The 22,552-nt window shown below is 45.7% G+C and overlaps 1 protein-coding gene across 8 annotated transcripts in view; it reads left to right on the top strand.

Moving 5' to 3' along the window:
- Positions 1-22,552, top strand: part of NIPAL3 (NIPA like domain containing 3) — a 54,987-nt gene that overhangs the window by 20,992 nt on the left and 11,443 nt on the right. For 3 of the 8 annotated variants that reach the window (XM_028838113.2, XM_077969646.1, XM_077969652.1), the window contains exons 2-8: positions 3,389-3,457; positions 5,270-5,441; positions 8,347-8,406; positions 12,631-12,776; positions 16,250-16,346; positions 18,960-19,095; positions 21,701-21,789. In XM_028838113.2, the coding sequence (XP_028693946.2) occupies positions 3,389-3,457; positions 5,270-5,441; positions 8,347-8,406; positions 12,631-12,776; positions 16,250-16,346; positions 18,960-19,095; positions 21,701-21,789 (769 nt within the window). Of the gene's footprint in view, positions 1-2,833; positions 2,843-2,984; positions 3,152-3,388; positions 3,458-5,269; positions 5,442-8,346; positions 8,407-12,630; positions 12,777-16,249; positions 16,347-16,856; positions 17,635-18,959; positions 19,096-21,700; positions 21,790-22,552 lie in introns of those variants that run through there. The other 5 variants (XM_077969653.1, XM_028838111.2, XM_077969654.1 and 2 more) reach the window with 5 other exon arrangements.

Here is a 22,552-nt window from a genome sequence, read left to right as displayed (position 1 = left end):
GGCCTTATGTTTGTCTTATATGTGATGACCAGGGTTTTAGTTGTACATAGCAGGAAGAATAGGGAAAAGTGCATCTACTCTATCTTACCAGAAGCAGATGTTCTATAATTGACTTTTTAAATGGAAAGTTATAAGCTAATTTTTTTGTGTGCAAGGAGCATTAAAATATTGAAACTAAGAGTCATTATATTTGTAAATATAATTTGTTAGATTTATAATAATTAGTTCTGTGGTAAGGTTTTATTTCAAAAAACTAAATTTGAATAACATATTTCTTTTTACAAAAGAAAAGCAGATTGCCTTTTTTGTCCACCAAAGCCATGCCTCTAAGAAAGGGGAAGAAAAAACCTCACTCATGTTTATGAGAAGTTGGACTAATAATAAATATGTCCCAAACTGCTTTTCCCCAAAGTGTTGATTCTGTTGAGCTTTTTAGTTGCAAGTAACAGAAACAAGTTCTTAAGCAAGAGACTGGACTGTTCCTGGCTTCAGGAAGGTCCAGAGCGAGGATGGCTCCAGGGTCCTGAGGAGCAGCAACTAATGATTTGTTCGGGCCTCACCTTGGGCTGAAGGGAGCCAGCCTTTCTTCAGCCTTTGTGTTTCTCAGTCCAAGATCTGGATCCCAGAGAAAGAGATTCTGGCCTGCCTGGCTTGGGTCACACTTGGGCCATGGTGTCTAGGGAAGATGGAGCACTGGGAATGACAGTTCCAATAAGACTGTGTCCAATGGGGAGGGGGTGGAGAAGAGTCCTCCCCAGCAAAATCAGGGTGCCCTTTATCAGAAGAAAAGGAAAGGATTAAAATGTTAGTCAAGTGAGAGTCATAGATACTTACTCCAGACACCCATGGCTGGATTCCAAGTTAAGAGTTCTAGAGTCAAATGAGTTTGAGAACCTGAGTGAGACAAGGAGAAACTCCTCTGAGAGCCTCTAACATGCTCTGGGGGCCTCCCAGCAGTGGGTAGAGGATGCATTGCCTTTAACTACATGGTGCTTTGCTTGCCTTGGAACCCCATTAGCATCTCTGGGAACTCGGCTGGGGAAACCCTGGCTGGGCAGGTCTCCAGCAAGCCTTTTAGCTCTGAGATCCTGTGATCCTACAGGAAGGACGTGTTCTGCCTGCAGGTGGCTTTATTCCATCTTGCTGCTCATCAGATGAGTCAGAATCAGTTCCCAGCTCTGACCTTTTCCACGTGGGGGACACATCTCAGATGTGGTGAGGTCATGATGGCAGAGCTGGGACTAGACTGGAGTCCCCTGGCTTCACGTTTTTCCCTTCTGTGGCAGCCCTGAGCCTTGTTGGGAGAGAAGTTCAGGACAACTGTCCATGGTGATTTCAATTGGTGGGCCTCCCTCTCAGTCCTCCTGCCCTCGCCTGTCCCTGGCCAACTGCCCCTTCTCAGGGAAGACCTGCCCTCAGCTCTCTAAGCCCCGCGATCTAGGAGAGGGAAGCTTCGAGGGAGGATTGACTTCACTATTACTGCTGACTCTGTCCTGAGGAGGAAGCCTTGGCCAGCTCTGGCCACTGCGGGGCAGCTTGCTAGTTATCTGTCTTTCCAGATGGACTGAACATATGACAGGGAGGACTGTTTGTCTTGTTAACTGCCGATTCCCTAGGGCCTGTCCCATGCCTTGAAGAATGGGCAGGATTTCACCAGGGAGGGGAGCCAGCTGGGGTTGGGAAGAGAACATGCTGGGAAGGAGGATGCAGCAATGGCCAGCATAGAGCATTCCTTGGTGTCCAGTGGTGGAATAAGGCTGAAGGGTGTACTGGGGACTCACTATAGTGTGGTTTAAATGCTAGTACACTTTGGCCCAGCAATTCCACTTATAAGAATTTGTCCCAAGGGACTAATCCAGACAAATGCACAAAAATGTGTGCACTAGGCTCTTCAATCACAGCATTGTTTTTTAAAAAGGAAACATAATAGACACGGGGGACTCCAAAACGGGGAAGGGTTGGGGTGAGGGCAAGAGTTGAAAAATTACCGATTGGGTACTGTGTTCACTTATTTGGGTGATGGGTTCACTAGAAACCCAAACCTCAGCATTACACAATATACCCATGTAACACACCTGCATATGTACCCCCTGAGTCTACAGTAAAATTAAATGAAAAATTAATAATAAAGGAAACAACCTAAATATCCAGTAATAGCAAAGCTATGATATAAAACATGACACATCCAAAAATAATGAGTTATTTGACATTTAATAAAAATGACAAATTAGGTATGCCTGACAGGGAAATGTGTTCATAATATGCTAAATAAAAAAACAGATTATAAAACAGATGGTAATCTTATTTTTATAAAGTACATTAACATTTCCATTGATATGTAAATTTGTGGACAGGAAAATGTTTGCAGGAATAAGAACCAAAATGTTTATAGTCATTATCTCTGGGTTATAGAATTAAAGGTGACTTTTCTATTATGGTTTTGGTGTTATTGTTATTTTTATTTTTCATTTTTTTCTCATGCTACCTTGTCTAATTTATTATTATCTATATGTATTTCCTAATTACTCTACAATGAATATGTGTTTGGTACTCATTTTATAAAGTAAAAAATTCCATGCCAGGAAGTCTGAACCTAACTCATAGGTGATGTAAATTAACTTTTTATAAATTGAATAATTGAAAATGCCCTAAGCAAGTGAGCCAGTTAAAAGAGTTTCATTGAAATCCCTCTGGGAAATTGAAGACTCTGTTGACAAGATAGCAAAAAGTATTCTCTGGCCTGTATTTCTCTTGTAAATTCTGATTTTGGAATGTTGCTTTTCTGCACAAGATGATGGCAAGTTAATACTTTTATTTTTTTTTTGAGACGGAGTCTAGCTCTGTCACCCAGGCTGGAGTGCAGTGGCGCATCTCGGCTCACTGCAAGCTCTCCTGGGTTCATGCCATTCTCCTGCCTCAGCCCCCCGAGTAGCTGGGACTACAGGCACCCGCCACCACGCCCGGCTAATTTTTTGTATTTTTAGTAGAGACGGGGTTTCACCGTGTTAGCCAGGATGGTCTCGATCTCCTGACCTCGTGATCCACCTGCCTTGGCCTCCCAAAGTGCTGGGATTACAGATGTGAGCCACCGTGTCCGGCCGGCAAGTTAATACTTTAAAGGGAATAGCACAGCAGGTTTCGACCTTGTCAGGTCAGTGTGATTGGGCCACCAAAGTATCCAATTCGGGACAGCGATTTATAAACTAGCAAAGCAGCCAGATTAACCTGGAGTAGTAAAATTCCAGTTGTGGGTCTGGAATGTGGCTTTGTCACTGATACTGTTTTTCTGGTTTTGTTTTGGGGCAGCAAATGGTTGAGTGTCAAAAGTGTCCTGGGGCCCCCTGGCTTGTGCCCAAATCATGTCTACTCCTGTGAACTTTCCTTACAGGAAAACCTGATCGGCGCCCTCTTGGCGATCTTTGGGCACCTTGTGGTCAGCATTGCACTTAACCTCCAGGTAAGTTTCAGTCACCAGCACTGTCTGGGGGCAGAGACACAGCAGATAAGTCAGGGTGTCTTATCCAGGTCCAGCTGCCTCCTTTCTGCAGGGCCTTGCCTACTCTATCCCTGGGCTGCACCTGGGACAATACCTTGTGGGCCGTTCCAGGATTTCTCTTGATTTGGTGGCCCCACTCCATCCTGCCCTCACTCTCCTAGCCAGGTCCTCACCATCTCTCCTTGGGCTTTGCAGTGACCTCCTGCTAGCTTCCCTGGCTCTGGTATCATCCTCTCTTTGCCTTGCCACATAGCTGCTGGAATTACCATAGTTTTGTCAAACTCAACTCGAATTACAGCATTGTTCATTACTTACAAGCCTCTGGGATGCCCTGTATAGCTGCTGGGGACCCCCCTACTGACCTCCAGGTCCCCTTGGCCTGTCTGAGTTCACAAGCAGCTGTGGTGTGGAGCAAGTTGATAGCTAATGAGCTTCTCATGGGGGCACCAGGGAGCTGGTGCTACTGGCATGCAGGCACAACTGGGGTTTGCACTGGGGGAGTGGGACAGTTAATGCCCCTGGAGGCTGCCTTCTGCCAGGAGGGGTGGGAGGCAGGGAGTAAAAGGCCCAGGCTCTTATCCTCTGCTAGGATGATTCTAAGGTGAGATTCACAGGGTTTTTCAGAGGGTCCCCTGTGGGACTGAGCCCCAGTTGCCCACGGGACTAATTCGCTCATGAACCACCTTTCATCTCCGTTCCCTGCCTCACTTTCCCCCTCCCTTACTTGAGCTCCCTGGAATCATCTCATACAGACTACCTGCTCCCACGTTCTTGTCTCAGGGACTGCTTCTGGGAAACCCAAATAAGACTTGATACCTGCTAACAGGATGAATCCCACAGCACACTGGCCGGCTTCACTCCACCAGCACTGCCCAGCTTCTGCCTGCAGTGGGCTGCTCTCCCTGGCCCTGGAGCAGGCAGGAGACTGTGATCCCTGTGGGCACACGCATGGGCACACACCTGTACCCTATGCATCTCAGCTCTGGGGTGTGTATGTTTCCATGTGTCGCTGAGACCATGTGGTCTCTTAGCTACTTGAATGATTCATTCTCTTCTTTCTCCAGGGCAGCATCTCTGGTTATTTATCTGCCTCTGGGCAGCCCACATCATGATCCTCCCCAAATGGCAGACTTGGTCCTTTAAGTCAATGTGACTTTCTAGCCTGTTAGTTACCACCTCAGTTTCCATGTCACAGGTTCACATTTCTCCAAAAAAGAATATTGATCATACTTGAGCCACGTAACCACCCCAGGGAGAGCAAGGTCCACTGATACCCACACAACTGCCCAGTGAGAGCTGCTGCCATGTAGACAGGAAGGAGTGTGCCGTACACTTGGGCATCCAAACATGAGGAATCCTGGAAACTGCAGAGAAAGGGAGGAGGTCGACCCAAGGGCCAGGCCACGGGGGATCCTTAGACTGTGGCTCCCACCCTGAGACTGCACATTGCCTGTGACGTGCATTAGAAATGCCTGTTCTCAGGCTCACCCACACCTCTCTGGGACTGACTCAGGATGAGGCCCAGGCGGGTATTTTGTCAGAGCTTCCCAGGGGCCTATAAGGATTCCCAGCCTGTTGGAGTACTACTGTCCTAGAATAACCGTCTAGTATTTAGATCCCTACTGTTTTACTCTTCTGTGAGTCAGCACTCCACAAGAACCTGACAAGTCTTCCCAATTTATTTTCAAGTCGGGGGTAGATTTAGGGTAACTACATCATAGCATTTTTTCCCCCAAACATATGAGCAAATTACATTATTTCTTGGGTTTCTAGAAGTACTGCCACATCCGCCTGGCAGGCTGCAAGGATCCCCGGGCCTATTTCAAGACCAAGACATGGTGGCTGGGCCTGTTCCTGATGCTTCTGGGTGAGCTGGGTGTGTTCGCCTCCTACGCTTTCGCACCGCTGTCACTCATCGTGCCCCTCAGCGCAGTCTCCGTGATAGGTAAGACCAGGGCTGCCCCACCCTCCCCTGGGGTGCTTCCAGCTGTGTGACCAGAGTGCCACTGCCAGGATCAAAGGTGTCCATTGAACAAACCAGCTTTAGCTTGGATAGTAATAACCTAATACAAAGGACTTCAGACACACCAGGCCCTGTAAGTGCTTACAGATATTAATTCTGCTAATCTTCCAGCCACCTGTTGAGGAAGGTGGTGTTGTTATCCCCATTTAACAGATGAGGAAACTAAGGCACAGGGTAATGAAATTACTTTCCCCAAATGACACTAGTGAGTAACAGGGCTGGGATATGAACTGGGCTGTGTGGCTCCAGGATCTGTTTAAGATTCAGAAAGTTTATTAGGATTGCTTTTTATTTCTAAAAGAAGAAGGAAGATAAACCTTAACCCCTGTATCTTTTCACCGTCAAGATACATTAAGTTTGTCACTGGGTGCAGTGGCTTGTACCTATAATCCCAGCTACTTGGGAGGCTGAAGTGTGAGGATCACTTGAGGCCAGGAGTTTGAGACCAGCTGGGGCAACATGGAGAGACCCCATCTCTACCAAAAAAAAAAAAAAAGAAAGAAAGAAAAACAATTAGCTGGGCGTGGTGGTGTGCACCTGTGGCCCTAGCTACTTGGGAAACAGAAACAGGAGGATCTCTTAAGTCTAGAGTTTGAGGCTGCAGTGAGCTTTGATTGCACAAACACAAATTAAGCTTTTGTAGGGTTTGGGGCCAGGCCAGGCTGGTCTCAAATTCTTGAGCTCAAACTATCTGCCTGCCTTTCCTCCCAAAGTGCTGGTACTACAATCGTAAGCCACTGCACCTGGCCATTAACTTTCTCATCTGCCGGCTTTCTATGATTTCCATAATCACTGAACCAGTGTATCAGAACTTTTGAACCAACTAAAAGACAAGGGAGCTTTAATGTTCATGAGAACACAAGCAAAACAAAATTAGAAAAAAAAGAATTTCTTCTTAAAGAAAAGATGTTAGTAGATTAGTGAACAATAGCTTTTTTGTATGCATAGCAGCCAGGACAATGAACTTGCTTTGAAATATTTCTTTCTATTTTACTGGCAAGCACTACTCTGCCCAGATGCTCTCCTCTGCTCTTAAAGGGGAAAGTCATATTTTGGGTCTTATTCCTCCTTGAGTTAAGAGGTTCTCTTCTATACAAGGGATGGCAGATGCATGGTAACTATGTGCCACTCCCTTCCTGTGCTCAAGGCAGAGATCATTAATCAATCATGGCACTCCCTCCCAGAGAGCAGAGATGGGGCCTCAGAATTCTCAGTGTTTCCAACAGTCACTACCAATCACCAGGAGTTGGCAAAGGAGCAGAAACCTATTTACTTTCCCTGATCCTGTCATAAGGCCCTGTTTTTTCTAACCCGGGTTGGTGAACTGACAGCTTACAAAGTCAATGAGGTCCTCAGACATGGCATGTGTTTTTTCCCACACAGTATTTTTTAAATGTAATTTGAATGTCTTTAGCTGAGGCAAGTAGTTTGCCAGAGTCTCAGCCTGTCCCTATTGTCTTACTTCCGGACCATTTTCTGTGTTTCTGTTATGTTACTCCCCAGCCCCTCTATGTGATCATACCTGTAGCCTTATCACTCTGCTCTGCCCACTGCAGGTATCTCCAGAGGGCTCCCAAACCTTTTTCCCAATGAGAAATAAGTGTCTAAGTGACTGGTGCTTTAAATATTAGTCTTTGAATTTTAATAAGGTTCAAATAACCAAATTCTTTTATTTTTTTAAAGAGGCCAAGTTATAATGATAAAACTTCAGATATCAGCCACTGGGAATTAAGGGGCCCTAGAGCTTCTGAAGTCATCCAGTGAGGAGTAATATTAAAAATAATAATGATTATCACTTATTGGATATCTATGACTTAACCATCACTGCTCCAGGTACTTTTAGTAATAATACTAGCTTAGTTATTGAGATTGACTGTGTGCCAAATGACTTACATATATCATTGAATTACCCCTATCATTCAGAAAAGTAATTTTCAATGGTATGCTGGTAAACCACCTCTCAGAGAGACAAAGGAGAAGAAAAAGAAGAGGAGAGGGAGAGATGGAGAAAAGGGATGGAAAGGTGGAAAGGAGAAAAGGAAGACCTGATTTGTAGCACTTGCCAGTTTATATGGTATAGACATTATTACTCCTACTGTGGCTGATTTCAAACTGCGGATGGTTTTCTGAATGTTTAACAAAATATTTAACATTCTATGAGCTGGTGCCAGCTGGATCTAACACCGTATTTCATAGATTAGAGAACTGAGACTCAGGTGAAGTGACATATCCAAGGACACACAGCCAGAAGAGGCAGAACTAGGGTAGTGAGCGATCCAGGTCTGTTCACAGTGACTGCCAGCCCTATTCTTTTGGGCAGTCCCAAGGGTGTTTGAGTACATCTGTGAACATGGAAGAACCAGGAAGAGGAAAGAGCCAGGGAAATGTCAGAGGTGGGTGTTACGGTGGAAGAAGTAAGAGCCTCCTGCAGTCCTGGGTTCAAGTCTTGCCTTCACCTACCACCTTCATGATCTTGAGTGGGCCCTTTACCTCTCTCAGCTTCAGTGTCCCCATTTGTCAAATAGGAATAATGAGAGTACCCACCCCCAAGGGTGAACATGCCAGAAATAACTTGTGTAAATCGCCTGTCACACAGCAGGTACTCAATGCTTCTGGCCTTGTAGGAAATCCTCAGGAAGGAAGGCTCCTCTCTGAGCCTCCCTTTCCTAGATGGAATCACACAGGAACCAAGCTCTTGGCAGCGTGAGTGACAGGTTAGGAAGTACCAAGTTCCAGTGCAAAGGAGCCACCCAGAGGGCCTGGGCGAAGGGATGCCCTTTCACTGACGGCAGCCTCAATTCCCTTTTCTTTGTGCTTCATTTTTCAGCTAGTGCCATCATAGGAATCATATTCATCAAGGAAAAGTGGAAACCGAAAGACTTTCTGAGTAAGTTCAGGGATTTGAACTGTGTCCTTAATTTTATATGAATGCTTTTTTTTTTAAATTGTAAAACCAGTTCACTCTAATTCAGAGATTATCTGCCTTCTGCTGTCCTCTGTGGTTCTATGTTCTGCCCTCAACAGGCTCCTGAAAGCTGGAGTTTTTAATCAGGGGTTCTCAAGCCTGGAAACACATCAGAATCATCGGTGAAGCTTTTGAAAATGGACTTTTATCCACCCCATTGGATCAGTTTTCAGCATCTATTATTGGGGTTTTAAGAGGCCCAATAAAAGAAACCCTGTCTCCCTGACCAAGTTCTAAAGCAATGGGAGTCAAACACAGGCGATCAGAAGTCATGCTTTACTCCTAATATAAGCTAGATTAGGGCATTTTAGGTGAGCTAGATTAAAGCATGAAGCTGCTTAGGTGAGCAGCCAAGGGAATGTCCTTGCACTCTCCCCACAGGACCCTCCAGCTCCCAGTCAGACCTTGGGTGGGTCCCCCCAAGAAACACTTGGGTTTACAGAGTGGAGACACTTAGCAAGAATTATTGCTTCACATAGTTTGGGCCAGAGAAGGAAGAAAAAAGATCAAATTCCCAGTGTTTAATTTTTAAGTAGATTAGCTCCATCCAAGTTGAGAAATGTAGACCAACGGGGCAAGAGGCAGAAGTGTCACTTTAATGGAGGTCTCTCCACATGGAAACCCAAGGAGTTGGGAAGAAGCGTTCCCCCCAAAACACCTACTGAGTGCCATGTTGTGTTATAGGTGCTGGGGACACAGCAGTAGGATAGATGGGGCTTCTGCCCACAGAGATTATGGTCGTATGTGTGTGTGTGTGTGTTGGGGGAGGGAAGAGATAACAATAAACAAGTAACTAAATGAAATAATTTTAGGTCATAGTGAGTTTTTCAGAGAAAATTGAATGCTTTTGGGGCCTGGGGAGATGGGAACACCTTTCTAGACTGATCAGGGTCAGACTCTCTGAGGAGGTGATTTTCCCCCCAGTTTTTATTTTAATTTCAGGGGCACATGTGCAGGATGTGCAGGTTTGTTACATAGGGCAACGTGTGCCATGGTGGTTTGCTGCACAGATCATCCCATCACCTAGGTATTAAGCCCAGCATCCATTAGATATTCTTCCTAATGGTCTCCCTCCCCCAAACCCCCACCCTCCAACAGGCCCCAGTGTGTGTTGGTCCCCGACCATGTGTCCATATGTTCTCATCATTCAGCTCCCACTTACAAGTGAGGACATGCAGTATTTGGTTTTCCATTCTGCATTAGTTTGCTGAGAATAATGGCTTCCAGCTCCATCCATGTCCCTGCAAAGGATATGATATTGTTCTTTTTTTTTGGCTGCATAGTACTCCATGGTGTATATTACCATATTTTCTTTATCCAGTCTGTCATTGATAGGCATTTAGGTTGATTCTGTGTCTTTGCTATTGTGAATGTGCTGCAGTGAACGTATGTGCACATGTATCTTTATAATAGAACAATTTATATTCCTTTGGTATATACCCAGTAATGGGATTGCTGGGTCAAATGGTATTTCTGCCTCTAGGACTTTGAGGAATCACCACACTGTCTTCCACAATCATTGAACTAATTTACACAAGGAGATGATTTTTAAGCCCAGATCCAGTTAATGCTAAGGCGATTTCCATCCCCAGGTCTGTGGGCAGGGTTTTCCACATACTGGGAGCCACAGGTGCAAGGATCTGAGGCAGGAACAAGCTTGGTTTGTCCAGTCTCAGTAAGGCTGTGTAGCCAGAGGGTAATGAATAAAGTGAGAGTGAGATCAGGGAGACGTGGAGGACTGGCTGATGTGTAGACCTTATGTGCCATACTGAGGAATTGAGGAGTGAGGTGATGGTGGCCCAAGCTCTGTACTCAGAGATTCCGAGCTCTGGGCTGGGGCCAGGGCATTGACATTCTTACAGAGCTCACCAGGGTGAAGTGTATACTGATGTCTGCAAGTTGCTTTGAAATGCATCAGAAATAAGATGGATTAATGCATGGATACAGAGATGGATAGATATGTGAGAAAACAAGTATGAAAGGTCAATTTAGAATCTAGCTGTTGGGACTATGGGTACTCATTATACAACTCTTTGAACTTTAATGTACGTCTGAAAAATTTTAAAACAGAACTTCAGGGAGAGAAAATTTCCAAGATGTTATGGATATACAGCCAGGTTTGGGGACCACTCTGCATCACTGATATGGAATAAGATCAAGGTGGGACCAAGAGGCCCAAAAAGAAAAGAATTTTACTCTGAAAAAAAAAAAAGCAGAACTTTGCCAAAAGAAAAAAGTAGAGACTTTGGAGCTACTGCCAAGAAGACCAAACGACAGACTGAATTTCAGTAGTCTTAATGATGGGGCGGGGGGTTAGCGCTGGTTCTAAGACCAGTATAGAAGTTTGCATCCCTTTGGGAATACTCTAGGTAGTCCTAGGATGAGAGCCATGCTAGTGCAAGCAGTACGCTATGTGACTTGGAAAAAGAAGGCCCCTCTGGGTATTCGTAGTTTTGTAGGCACAAGCCTTGATGAGCAGAGCATGGGCTGGATTTCAGCCCATCTCACCCATTCAGCCAGGTGCCCTTGTGCAGTAAGCAACCTGCACAGCTGAACATGGCTGTCTTACCTGGAGTTCCATTACATTCAGCAAACATTCACTCAGTGCTAGACCTGTGTTGGACACTGCAGGTGTAGAGATGAGTAAGATCCATCCCTGCCCGAAGAAAACTTTAGATAACAGACTTACTTTGTTGAGCTTAACTGTGGCTTATTCATTCATTGAACCATTGAACAACCGTTTTTTGAACACCTCCTACATTTACGAGGCCTAGTACTAAGAGTAAAGATAAAAGACGTTTAACATAGAATCACATTTTCTCTAGACAGTGGGATGAAATAGGCAAAGTTAGTTCTATCCCAGAAAAGTCCAGAGGCCTGTGGTCACCATAAGTGTGGCTTAGAACTGTCAGCTGTTTTTTGGCTGCCTGGGGCTGGGCTGGACCTTGGAGGCTTTTCACCAACCTTACAGAGTTCAATAGGAGTGTGACAAGACTCCAGGGAAGAGACAAGAGCCATGCCACCTGGACCACTAACAGTCTCTGACAGGTCTGTGGAGTAGAATATTGATAGTAGTTATATAGTTATTATGTAGTTCCCTTGACATTAGGTTACATAACCAGTTGGGAAAGGATGAGGTAATTTTTAAAAGGTACATGTTGAACTCTGAAGGTTGGCCTTTATGTTTTGTTTTATTTGTTTTTTTGGTTTATTTGCCCATAAAGTGATTTTAGTTTTAAAATGTTACCTATAAAATGTGCATTAAAATCACAGTGCAATACTATCATGGCTAAAATGAAGAAGACAAAATGTAAGTGTTGACAAGAATGTAACTAGAACTCTCTTGCTCTACTGGTGGGAGTGTAAATTGTGACAACCACTTGGGAAAAACATTTGACACTAACTACCAAATTGAACATCCACATATCCTATGGAGGAATTCCACCCCTCATTTTATACTCAACAGAAATGCATACATGTGTTTCTCAAATGACGTGTACGAGAATGTTCACAGCAACATAATTTTTTATAACTCCAGGCTTGGAGACTCCTCAAATGCCCCCCAGCAGTAGAATGGATAAATTGTGTTGTATTTACACAGTGGATCACCGTACACAGTGAGAACGAATGAACCGCCACCGTGCCCCACAAGACAGATGGATCTCAGAAACATGTTGAGTGGATACATACAAAAGAGATCACACTGTATGGGTCCATTCATATAAAGCACAAAGCCAGGAAAAGCTATCAGTGCTGTTACAGGTCAAGATAGTGTTACCCTGAGGGTGGGGTCGAGCGATCAGTTCCACAAATGAGAAATTTCAGGATCTGACTCATGTTCTCTTTCTCCATCTGGGAGCTGGTTTCATGAGTGTGTTCACTTTGGGAGAATTCCTCAAGCACTTTTTGTATGCATGTTATACTTCATTAAAGTTTTGTGTTTTTTTTTTTTACATTAAATGTTTTTTTTTTTTAACAAAATTAAGGAAGATCATTTATTTTTTAAAGTAAAGAAAAACCAAAAATACAAACAATATCAGGTCATGGTATGTTGCAGGAGAAGCCTGTTTTTTCGTGGCTGAGAATGTGTACTGTATCTCGGGCTTGTTGTTACAATGAGTCCGTGACAGCCTCTCTTCCCCGCAGGGCGCTACATCTTGTCCTTTGTTGGCTGCGGTTTGGCTGTCGTGGGTACCTACCTGCTGGTGACATTTGCACCCAACAGTCACGAGAAGATGACGGGCGAGAATGTCACCAAGCACCTCGTGAGCTGGCCTTTCCTTTTGTACATGGTAAGAGAAGCCTCCAGTCCTTCCCCCTGAGATGGCAGGAGGGAGATGAAGTCCTAGAAACCAGAAACATGAATACCCAGCAATAGGGCATCCCGTGAATTGTGGCACATTGTACCAGCATGAAAGACCGTGCTTCTGGAGAGTATGCAGTTCATGGTGAAATGCTTGTTGTATTTATGTCCTGAGTAATATCAAAACCATTATATAGTCTGATGCCAGTTTTGTTTTTTAGAGGTGGGTATAGATATGGTCATGTAATAGATCTATGAAGGCCTGGATGGGAAAGCAAATTCCATCAGTGGTTGGCTCTGGGAGATAATGTTATGACTCAGTTCTTATTTCCTCTTCATCTTTCTGAATTATCCAAAATGTCTACAGTAACCATTTCAAACTTTGATGGTAAGGGGAAGAAAAAGTTAAAACTGTCAACAATTTAAGAATGTTATTTTATTTTTTTTCCCAGTATCACACTGCTGGTAGGAGCCCAGGAGACACGGGAAACTTTGTCTCCTAACCCCTCTGCCAGAGCTCAGTCCTCTGCCCCAGTTCTATCCCATTTTAAGTCTATAAATCAACTGATTAAGGAAAACATCTAAAGTATTTGATAAAGCTATTGGTACGTTCTTGTTCCATGCCCTGCGCTGTGCTAAATACATTTTTATATATCATCTCAGATTCTCTTAACCCTATAAAGTAAATGTTCTTCCTATTTTATGCATGAGAAAACCAGGGCTCTAAGAGGTTAGCTGACCTGCTCAGAGTCCATAAAAGCAGAGTTGGATTTGAAGGCTGGGCCCGCCTGGCCTCAGGTGCCATCTTCCTTCCCCGTGGCCTGCCAACAAAGGTGTTCACTGTTTTCCTCTGAGTCTAGAGGCCCTGGAACATCCTTTTTCCTCAGTTTATCCACAAGGCAGAGGATCACTTCCCCTGAAATGAGGGCTGTGTCATTTCCCAACTGGCAGCCAGCCCCGGCATGTAGTTGGTGACAGAGCAAAAGACCGCCTCCTTGGGCAAAGCTTTACCCCAGAACAGGCCTTTCACTCAGGAAGTCTTGGGCTTCAATCCTCTAAGTGCTGTGTGGCCTTAGCCAAGTCGCTTTCCTTCTCTGTTTCCCTCTCTGTAAAATGGCAAGAATCTCTGGACTTAGAATTGCTATTGGGAGATCCAGGAAGTAGCATTTAAGTCACCCAGAACGTGGTAGGTGCTCAGTGAATGACTCTGTTGTCTTACTTCATCATGACCAGGAGGCAGTGCTGCCAGCTGGAGAGATTGGCCAAACCAAATTCAGTCAATATTTATTGAGCGTCTGCTGTGTGCTCGACACTATGGTTATAAAAAATAAACGAGACATGCCCACAGAACTCATGGACTGTTGGGAGGCACAGCCATCTCATGATATAATATCCAGTGCTATTCCCGCATTCATTTTAGAATCATGGAGAATGGGCCACGTGTGGTGGCTCACGCCTGTAATCCCAGCACTTTGGGAGGCCGAGGCAGGAGAATTGCTTGAGCCTAGGAACTTGGACAGTGTTCAAGTGTGGACAATGACCAGTGTGGACAATGTGGCAAAACCCCATCTCTATTAGGAAAAATTAAAAATTAGCCGGGTGTGTTGGCGCGTGCCTGTAGTACCAGCTACTAAGGAGGTTAAGGTGGGAGGATAGCTGGAGCCCTGGAGGTCAAAGCTGCAGTGAGCCATGATCACAGTACTGCACTCCAGCCTGAGTGACACAGTGAGACCCGCGTCTCAAAAAAAAAAGAAAAAGAAAAAAAGCATCATGGAGAATGGCTGAACGATTGGGGCCCCTCAAATGCAGGCACAGTGGTTGGGAATGTTGATGACTGGCAGCACATCCACTTGATGAAGTGTTCTGCAGCAATTAAAGATAATTATGACAACTTCACACAACATGAAGATTGTTTATGGTAACTAAAAACAGCCCAGTCCAAAATTGCGCATTGACTAGAATGACAACTCGATAAAATATGGATTCCCTGGAACAAAGACAAAGAAGAAACAGAGGGAAATGAAAGCAGCTGTGTTTTAGTGGTCTCTAATTAGAAGGAATGTTTTAAATGTTTCAAAATGCCCATTAATGTTTCTGTGTTGTTTTTTATACTAAATCAGCTTTGATAAGGGGTTTGGGGTAGGCAAATGCGACTAGGCTGTTGTCAAAGTTTTCTGCTTTCGTTGCACTGGGTGCTAGGGCTGGCTCAACTTCTTGGGAAAGTGTTAGCAAATATCTGGGCTTTTAAGGGGTGGCAAGGACAAGTTGTCGACGCGAGGAGGGGGAGCTTCTCAAACTCGGACTTGCCGTCGTCTAATGGTAAGTTTCTACTGATAGAGCACTTCTAAACAGCAGGCACTAGGCCGCCCATCTCCAGACAGTGTAGTCTAGCAGGAAAATGCATGGGCCTGGGAGCCAGACTGTCCAGGTTTAAATTTCTCTGTGTCATGCACGGGATCGTGGTAGTACCTGCTTCCTAGAGTTCTTGTGCTGATTTCATGAGATTAAGGTAGATAAAATGCTTAGAATACTACCTGGCATACAAGGAGACGTCATTTAGTGTAAGCTGTGATTATGGACTCCTTAAAAAGAATTCTTATCTCTATTTCCCACAGGGTTAACTAAGGTTTAGAGAAGTTAAGTGACTTACCCAAGGTCACACAACTAGTTTAGAGGCAGATCCAAGGTCAAACCCAGGTCTCCCTGACTCCACATGCCTTCCTCATTCTATTCTGTTAAACCTCACACTGGAAGCTTGGCTGGGGGCACAGGGAGTATATACTCATATTCTTTTTTTCTTTGAGATGGAGCCTCGCTTTGTCTCCCAGGCTGGCATGCGGTGGCACGATCTCAGCAATTCTCCTGCCTCAGCCTCCTGGGTAGCTGGGATTACAGGCAGATGCCACCATGCCCAGCTAATTTGTTTTTTCTATTTTTAGTAGAGACCAGGTTTCACCATGTTGGCCAGGCTGGTCTCAAACTCCTGACTTCAGGTGACCCGCCCGCCTCAGCCTCCCAAAGTGCTAGGATTACAGGAGTGAGCCACCGCACCTGACTTCTTATTCTTGACCAAAGAGCTTGGTGAACAAGTGTCTCCCTCTTGGACTGACCCATTGTTTTAATGGGGATACCCATGGAGCAGTGGAGTGGGAAGAAACCTTCTCAGCCTGATGAATCTTGGCCCTCCAAGAAAGAGTGGACATGAGGGCAGCACCTCACCCTCAAAGCTTCAGCCTCAGGACAACGGGGAATTCCTTCTCAGTACTAGCCAGGGATTAGAGAGATTCACTCTGTGTTTCCCTTTTCCCCTGAATGTCTAACAGTAGTTTGGGAAATCCTGACTCATAGCTCAGTCATTCCCTTTCAACCCTGTAACTCTGATGATGGCCCAGCCCACCAGGGTCTCCCGGTCTCGCCTACCTCTGTGGTCCCCACTGACCCCCTGCTCGCTGCCTTCCACAGCTGGTGGAGATCATTCTGTTCTGCTTGCTGCTCTACTTCTACAAGGAGAAGAACGCCAACAACATTGTCGTGATTCTTCTCTTGGTGGCGTTACTCGGTAAGTTGGCATTTAGATGATTGAGTTTTGCCACCATCAAGAAGCACCAAATGGAGATACGGGTTTTGTTTGCAGAGCTTTGGCCCCTGGACACAGAAGCTGCTTGAGACTGGCTCAGGTTGTTCTGTCTCCATCAGTGGCTCTGGGGAGCTGAGTCCCTGCTGACTGGAGACAAACTCCTGTCCTCCAGGAGCCTCCAATCTAAAGGGAGAAAATAGCAGTAAACACCTAGCCAAATTCATAGGTTATGTAAGTTTGGGCAATAACAATTCCAATGAGGAAGAATTAAGCAGAGTGAGGATGAGGTGAGTTACGTTGTTTCAGAGATGGCAGAAGTAGAACACGCCCCAGTGATTGGGCCCTGAAAAGATCCATGCAAAACCTACCAGAGCTTAGGAATTTATTCTAGATTCAAAGATGGGTGCTGTGGAAGAGATAGCTCCTGAATCACCTTGAGGCTGGAACTGCATATTAATTTTTCCTTTTTTTTCTTTTTTTTTTTTGAGACAGTCTCACTCTGTCACCCAGGCTGGAGTGCAGTGGTACAATCATAGCTCACAGTAGCTTTGACCTCCTGGCCTCAAGTGATCCCCCTGCTTCAGCCTCCCAAAGTGCCAGAATTACAGGCATGAGCCACTGTGCCTGGCTAGAACTGTGTATAATTTTATAGCTAAATAGAGCTGTGGGGAATCCATCCTTCCGAGAAGGAGAAGCGGACAGAGGTGGAGGAGCAGGCTGGTGTCAGGGCTGGTGGAGCCTGCTGCCGCGCTGGTCTTGTGTCTCAGGCCTCAGGCTAGTGACCCTCGCTCCTTAAGCCGCACCGTCCACTTCTCTAAAGAGGGGTATGAGAACATCCAAGTCACAGAAGGGAGTAGGGGTTAAATGAGATGTGCACAGGTGCCTAATATGTGCATGTACATTTTTCTTCCAACCTTCCTACTGTGCACCCTACCACGGCCACAAGCCATCAGCCAAATAGATATCTGTCACTGAAGACAGGGTTTCATTAATTAATTTTTTAACAGCTCTATTGAGATATAATTTACATACCATAAAGTTCACCTGTTTAAAGTTTACAATTCAGTGGTTTTTAGTATTTCATAGAGTTGTGAAGCCATCATCCTAATCTAATTTTAAAACATTTTGTCACCCCAAAAAGAAATCCTGTGCCTATTAGCAATCACTCCCTGTTCCCCTTTTCCCAGCCCCAGGCAACCACTAAGCTACCTTCTGTCCCTGTAGATTTGCCTTTTTGAACTCCTTCATAAATAAAGTCATATGCTTTGTGGCCTGTTGTGACTGGCTTCTTTCACTGAGCATGATGATTCTGAGGTTCACCCACGTCATAGCATGAATCAGTCCTTCATTCCTCAATGACTTTGTTTTCAAAGTGGGTGGGAAGGATCACGGCCCTAAAACATCCTCTCCTCTTACGTAGGAAGGCCAGAAGGTTCTGAGGCCATTGGCCAATCCCCTTCTCACTAAGGAGGACTCCCTGATGACAAGTGCTTAAGTGGCTGCCAGTGTTTGGAAACTGTAGCCTAATGGGTGAGGAGCCCGAGAGACACTGTGGGCGGGGGTGGGTATTGGCAGGAGAAAGCGAAATAAACCAAAGCTGAAGAACAGGAAAGCAAAGCAGAGCAGCTGGGACCAGGACTTCACTTGGACCACTCTTGGGGGCTGTCTCTAACTCCTGTTTGGCAGGGCAGTCTGATGGTCTGTAGTTAGAAGCCATTTCTGAACAGTAGGGTAGAGCGAGGGTCTCCACAGGGAGGTGAGCAGGATGCTCCGCTGGGTACACAGAGAGAATATTAGAACTTCAATCATTTTTTCTCTGCCTTTTAATTTATATTCCTGTACAAATTTTATAACGTGCATACCATTTAAGTACAGGGTCACATGACTTTAATTTGAAAATAAGTACACACATATTGGAAATGTTTGCACATGTGCACAGGGGTGTGCCTTCCAAAACACTGGAGAAATGTTTTTAAAAATACAAGTGACCAGCCGGGTGCAGTGGCTCACGCCTGCAATCCCAGCTCTTAGGGAGACAAGAGGTGGGAGGATAGCTTGAGTCCAGGAGTTCAAGACCTGCCTAGGCAATATCGCGAGACCTTGTTCTCCACAAAAAGGAAAAAAAAAATACAACAACAACAAAAAAATACAAGTGACTGAGCACTAAAAAACCCAACAACTCCTAAGCTGTTTACACAGCACATGTTTTTTCCTGTGGTTGCTATGAGACTCGTGATTTCATTGATCCACTCAGGGATCCTTTTGGCCACAGTGCTGGGCACTTTGAGCCTCAGAGAACTGAACTTACTGCCCATGCTTGGCAGTTTAGAAGTGACATCTAGGATTCCCTTCAGGAGTTTGGCTTTCCTCCCTCCTTTAGGGTGTAGTCAGCACAGAGCATGGGAGTCCACGGGAGAGGTGCACACGAGACCCAGTGCAAACGGTGTTTGTCACCATGCAAACTACCGGTTTGACTCTGTTCCTGTTCCCTCCCCTCTGTCTCCCCAAGTCCTTTGGGGTTATAGACTGGCTTTCCGGACGTAACTCTCTGCATTTCCCTGAGGCTCCCCACTCGCCCTTGTCTCCCATCTGCAGGCTCCATGACGGTGGTGACAGTCAAGGCTGTGGCCGGGATGCTTGTCTTGTCCATTCAAGGGAACCTGCAGCTTGACTACCCCATCTTCTACGTGATGTTCGTGTGCATGGTGGCAACCGCCGTCTATCAGGCTGCGTGAGTTACAAATCCTTTTCCTGCTGGGCCCCACCATTCAGGCTGCTTCTCTTTTGGGGGCCTGATGACGTATGCCGTGAAGCTACAAGGAGGGCCGAACATGCCACAGGGCCTGGCATCCAGCGTGGAGAGAGGAGCTACTAATTTGCTGAGTTGTCACCTGGAGGGTCACTCAAAAGATGAAGCACAGTGACCCACGCCTGTAATCCCAGCTCTTTGGGAGGCTGAGGTGTGTGGGTCACTTGAGGCCAGGAGTTTGAGACTAGCCTGGCCAACATGGTAAAATCCTGTCTTTATTAAAAATACAAAAAAAAAAAAAAAAAATTAGCTGGGCATGGTGGCACATGCCTGTAGTCCTAGCTACTCAGGAAGCTGAGGCACAAGAATTAAAAAATAAAAAAAGAAATATGAAGCCAGCAGTGGATGAGTTTTTCCCTGCTGCCTCAGAATGTGAGATTTGTTTTGTTTTGTTTTGTTTTGAGATGGAGGCTCATTCTGTTGCCCAGGCTGGAGTGCAGTGGTGCCATCTCGGCTCACTGTAACCTCCGCTTCTGGGGTTCAAGTGAGTCTCCTGCCTCAGCCTCCCAAGTAGCTGGGACTACAGGTGTGTGCCACCACACCCGGCTAATTTTTATATTTTTAGTAGAGATGGGATTTCACATTGTGGGCCAGGCTAGTCTCAAACTCCTAACCTCAAGTGATCTGCCCATCTTGGCCTCCCAAAGTACTGGGATTACAGGCATGAGCCACCACGCCTGGCCAGAATGTGAGAAATTTGTGGTTGGAGCAGACTTACTTCCCATCTTCTCTGGGGCAGGTGATCATCTCAGGGGCCTCGGAAGCATGGCCATCCTTAGGACGCACCTGCTTGTCTTCTGGGTTGGAAAGAAAAGTTGTCATTTCTTGCCTTCAATATATCACCTCCAAATCTTCCTGAGTGGAAGGCAAAGTACCCCCTCCTCTTCCTAAGCATGAAGTTAAATAAAAGGCAGCAGCCTGAGGACAGGGCCTGTGTCTTGTTGCGTTTGAGTCCTGGAGCCCAACAGAGGGCCTGGGAAGAGGAGAGGCTCTAGGAATGTTGTAGGTGACAAAACCTGTGTAGGTACACAGGACTCACCAGCACAGGAGGCTGATTCAGCCTGGAAAGCTCAGGCTCAGACTCAAGGTCCACCAGCTACATGGCCTCCAGGGACCATAGGAGCAGCTGCTGCTGGCCCGGTGTTTGGTGTGAGCCCAGCTCTTTTCTCAGTGCTTTATGGAACCAGCTCATTTGGTCCTTAGAACACTCCTTTGACATAGAGGATATTATCCCCACTTTGCATATGAGGAACTGAGGCAGAGGGTAAGAGGCTAGGAAGTGGCAGAGCTGAGATCTGAACCCAGGTGTCTGGCTCCCCAGCCCATGCCCTCACCGCTCTGCTCTGCTGCTGCCTACTCAGCTTCTCCAAGACTCAGATTCTTCACCTGCTAATGAGAACAACAGTCCGTACTTAAGAGAATCACATGAAGCTCTTAGGAGAACGGAGAATGTCTCTAGGGAAATGCCCAGTAAACATGAGCTGCTTCTATGATTATTGGCCTTGCTATTGTTATTTTGGTTATTATTATTTTTGGTCCCACTACAACAATTGCAGTCAACACCAGGGAGCCCCTGCCAGTCCAAGGCCCTGCGCTGAGCACTCCAGGTGTCACAAACATGGCTCAGATGCCCCCGCCCACTCCTAAGGAGCTACTCATTCACTAACCAGTGCAGCCCACTGAGGGTGCTCAGCACCCAGGGACGGTGAGGGTAGTCACTCACTGCCCTCAGGCATTCACAGCCCTGGCTGGGGGACAGCCAGTGAACAAACTAGTACAGCCAAGCTGCGTGCAGTGGCTCACACCTGTAATCCCAGCTACTCAGGAGGCTGAGGCAGGAGGAGCATTTGAGCTCAGTAGTGAGAGGCTGTGGTGAGCTATCACTGTGCCACTGCGCTCCAGCCCAGGCCACAAAGCGAAGTAAAAAAATAAAAGCAATTGAGTGGTGAGCATGGTGTAAGCAACTATGCAGAGAAAGGGCAAAGAATATCTTCCAAAATTGGGGTATTTTTTATCATAGATGGAATGATTAGGAAGGACCCTAATTTTCTCTTTTTCCTATATTTATTGCAGTGATCACATTTTCAAATTAAAAAGAAATTTTGTTGAAAAGAATAATTATAACACTAGGCAGAACGTGATTAGAGCTGTAAGAGTTTCTGGGGGCAGGGGTATAAGAGATGCAGGAATGGCTCTTTTTAGTGGGGTGGGGATACAGGGGGGTGAGGAGAAGGGCATTTCAGGTGACAGGAACCATGCGGCCAAAGGTGTGAGACCATGATGGCATGGCTCAGTTGGGAAATGGGGATGGGCCTTAGCTGTGTGTCTAGGGGAAGAGTGGGAATCAAGCATGGACCCCAGACCAGGGATACACGGTGCCCTGTAACATGAGGGTGGCATTTTTAGAAACCCAAGGAACGTTCCTAAATGTATCATCTTCATATTTCAAACCAAACTCTACAGTTGTCAGCTCTTAGCCTTTCCAACATCTCCACAGCCCACTGACTGGAGTGCTTTTGTTTTGAAGGTTTTTGAGTCAAGCCTCACAGATGTACGACTCCTCTTTGATTGCCAGTGTGGGCTACATTCTGTCCACAACCATTGCTATCACAGCAGGTAAGGGTGGTCCGTTGCTAGATATCTGTCTTCTACTTTAGCAGCAGGGTATTATCCCAGGGTGGAGAGAGGCTGATTCCGCTGACTCGTTCTTCCCATAGAGTGATGTATGGGTTCATGGAGAATGTGCAGGATTTCCAGACAGAGAGATCCAGGTTTGTATCCACACCTGCACAGACACACATCAGCTCTGCAAACATCACTTAACCTCTCTGAGCCTCAGCTCCACATTCATAAAATGGGAGTGATAACACTTACCTCCGAGAATTGTAATAGGAATGATCCAAATGTGCCCTATGTCATACTGTGTGTACTTTCACAAGTTTTGCTATCTTCTAACTCCACAACCCCCCACTGGCTAAGTGACCACACATCTCTTCTATATAATTTTAGAGATCATGAATATGTATAGCACTGCAACATCGTCGATGCTCAATAAGTGATCATTAGCATTACAGCCCCCTTTTCCTCTATTTCACCTCTAATTTTTTTTTCATTTTCTTTCTGTAGTGGCCTTAGAGGCTGCAATCATATAAAGCTGTTTGTTTGTTTAAATGGCACGATAGGTAACTAAAATCTTCAGAGTAAAAAATCCAGTAAGAACTAAGTGCTTTCCTTTGATGAAAGCCTGGCTGTAAAGCCCTATGCTCTGCGCAGCACTTAAGACAAGTGGTGCCGCCGTTCCTGTCTACACAGGAGGAACACACAAGGCACACAGCTTCCAGGGCTCATGCTGTGAGCAGCCTCAGGGGCCATGAGGCAT

This window comes from Macaca mulatta, chromosome 1 (genome assembly GCF_049350105.2).
Source record: "Macaca mulatta isolate MMU2019108-1 chromosome 1, T2T-MMU8v2.0, whole genome shotgun sequence".
NCBI classification, from domain to species: domain Eukaryota; kingdom Metazoa; phylum Chordata; class Mammalia; order Primates; family Cercopithecidae; genus Macaca; species Macaca mulatta.
This window is presented reverse-complemented; position numbering and strand designations above follow the sequence as displayed.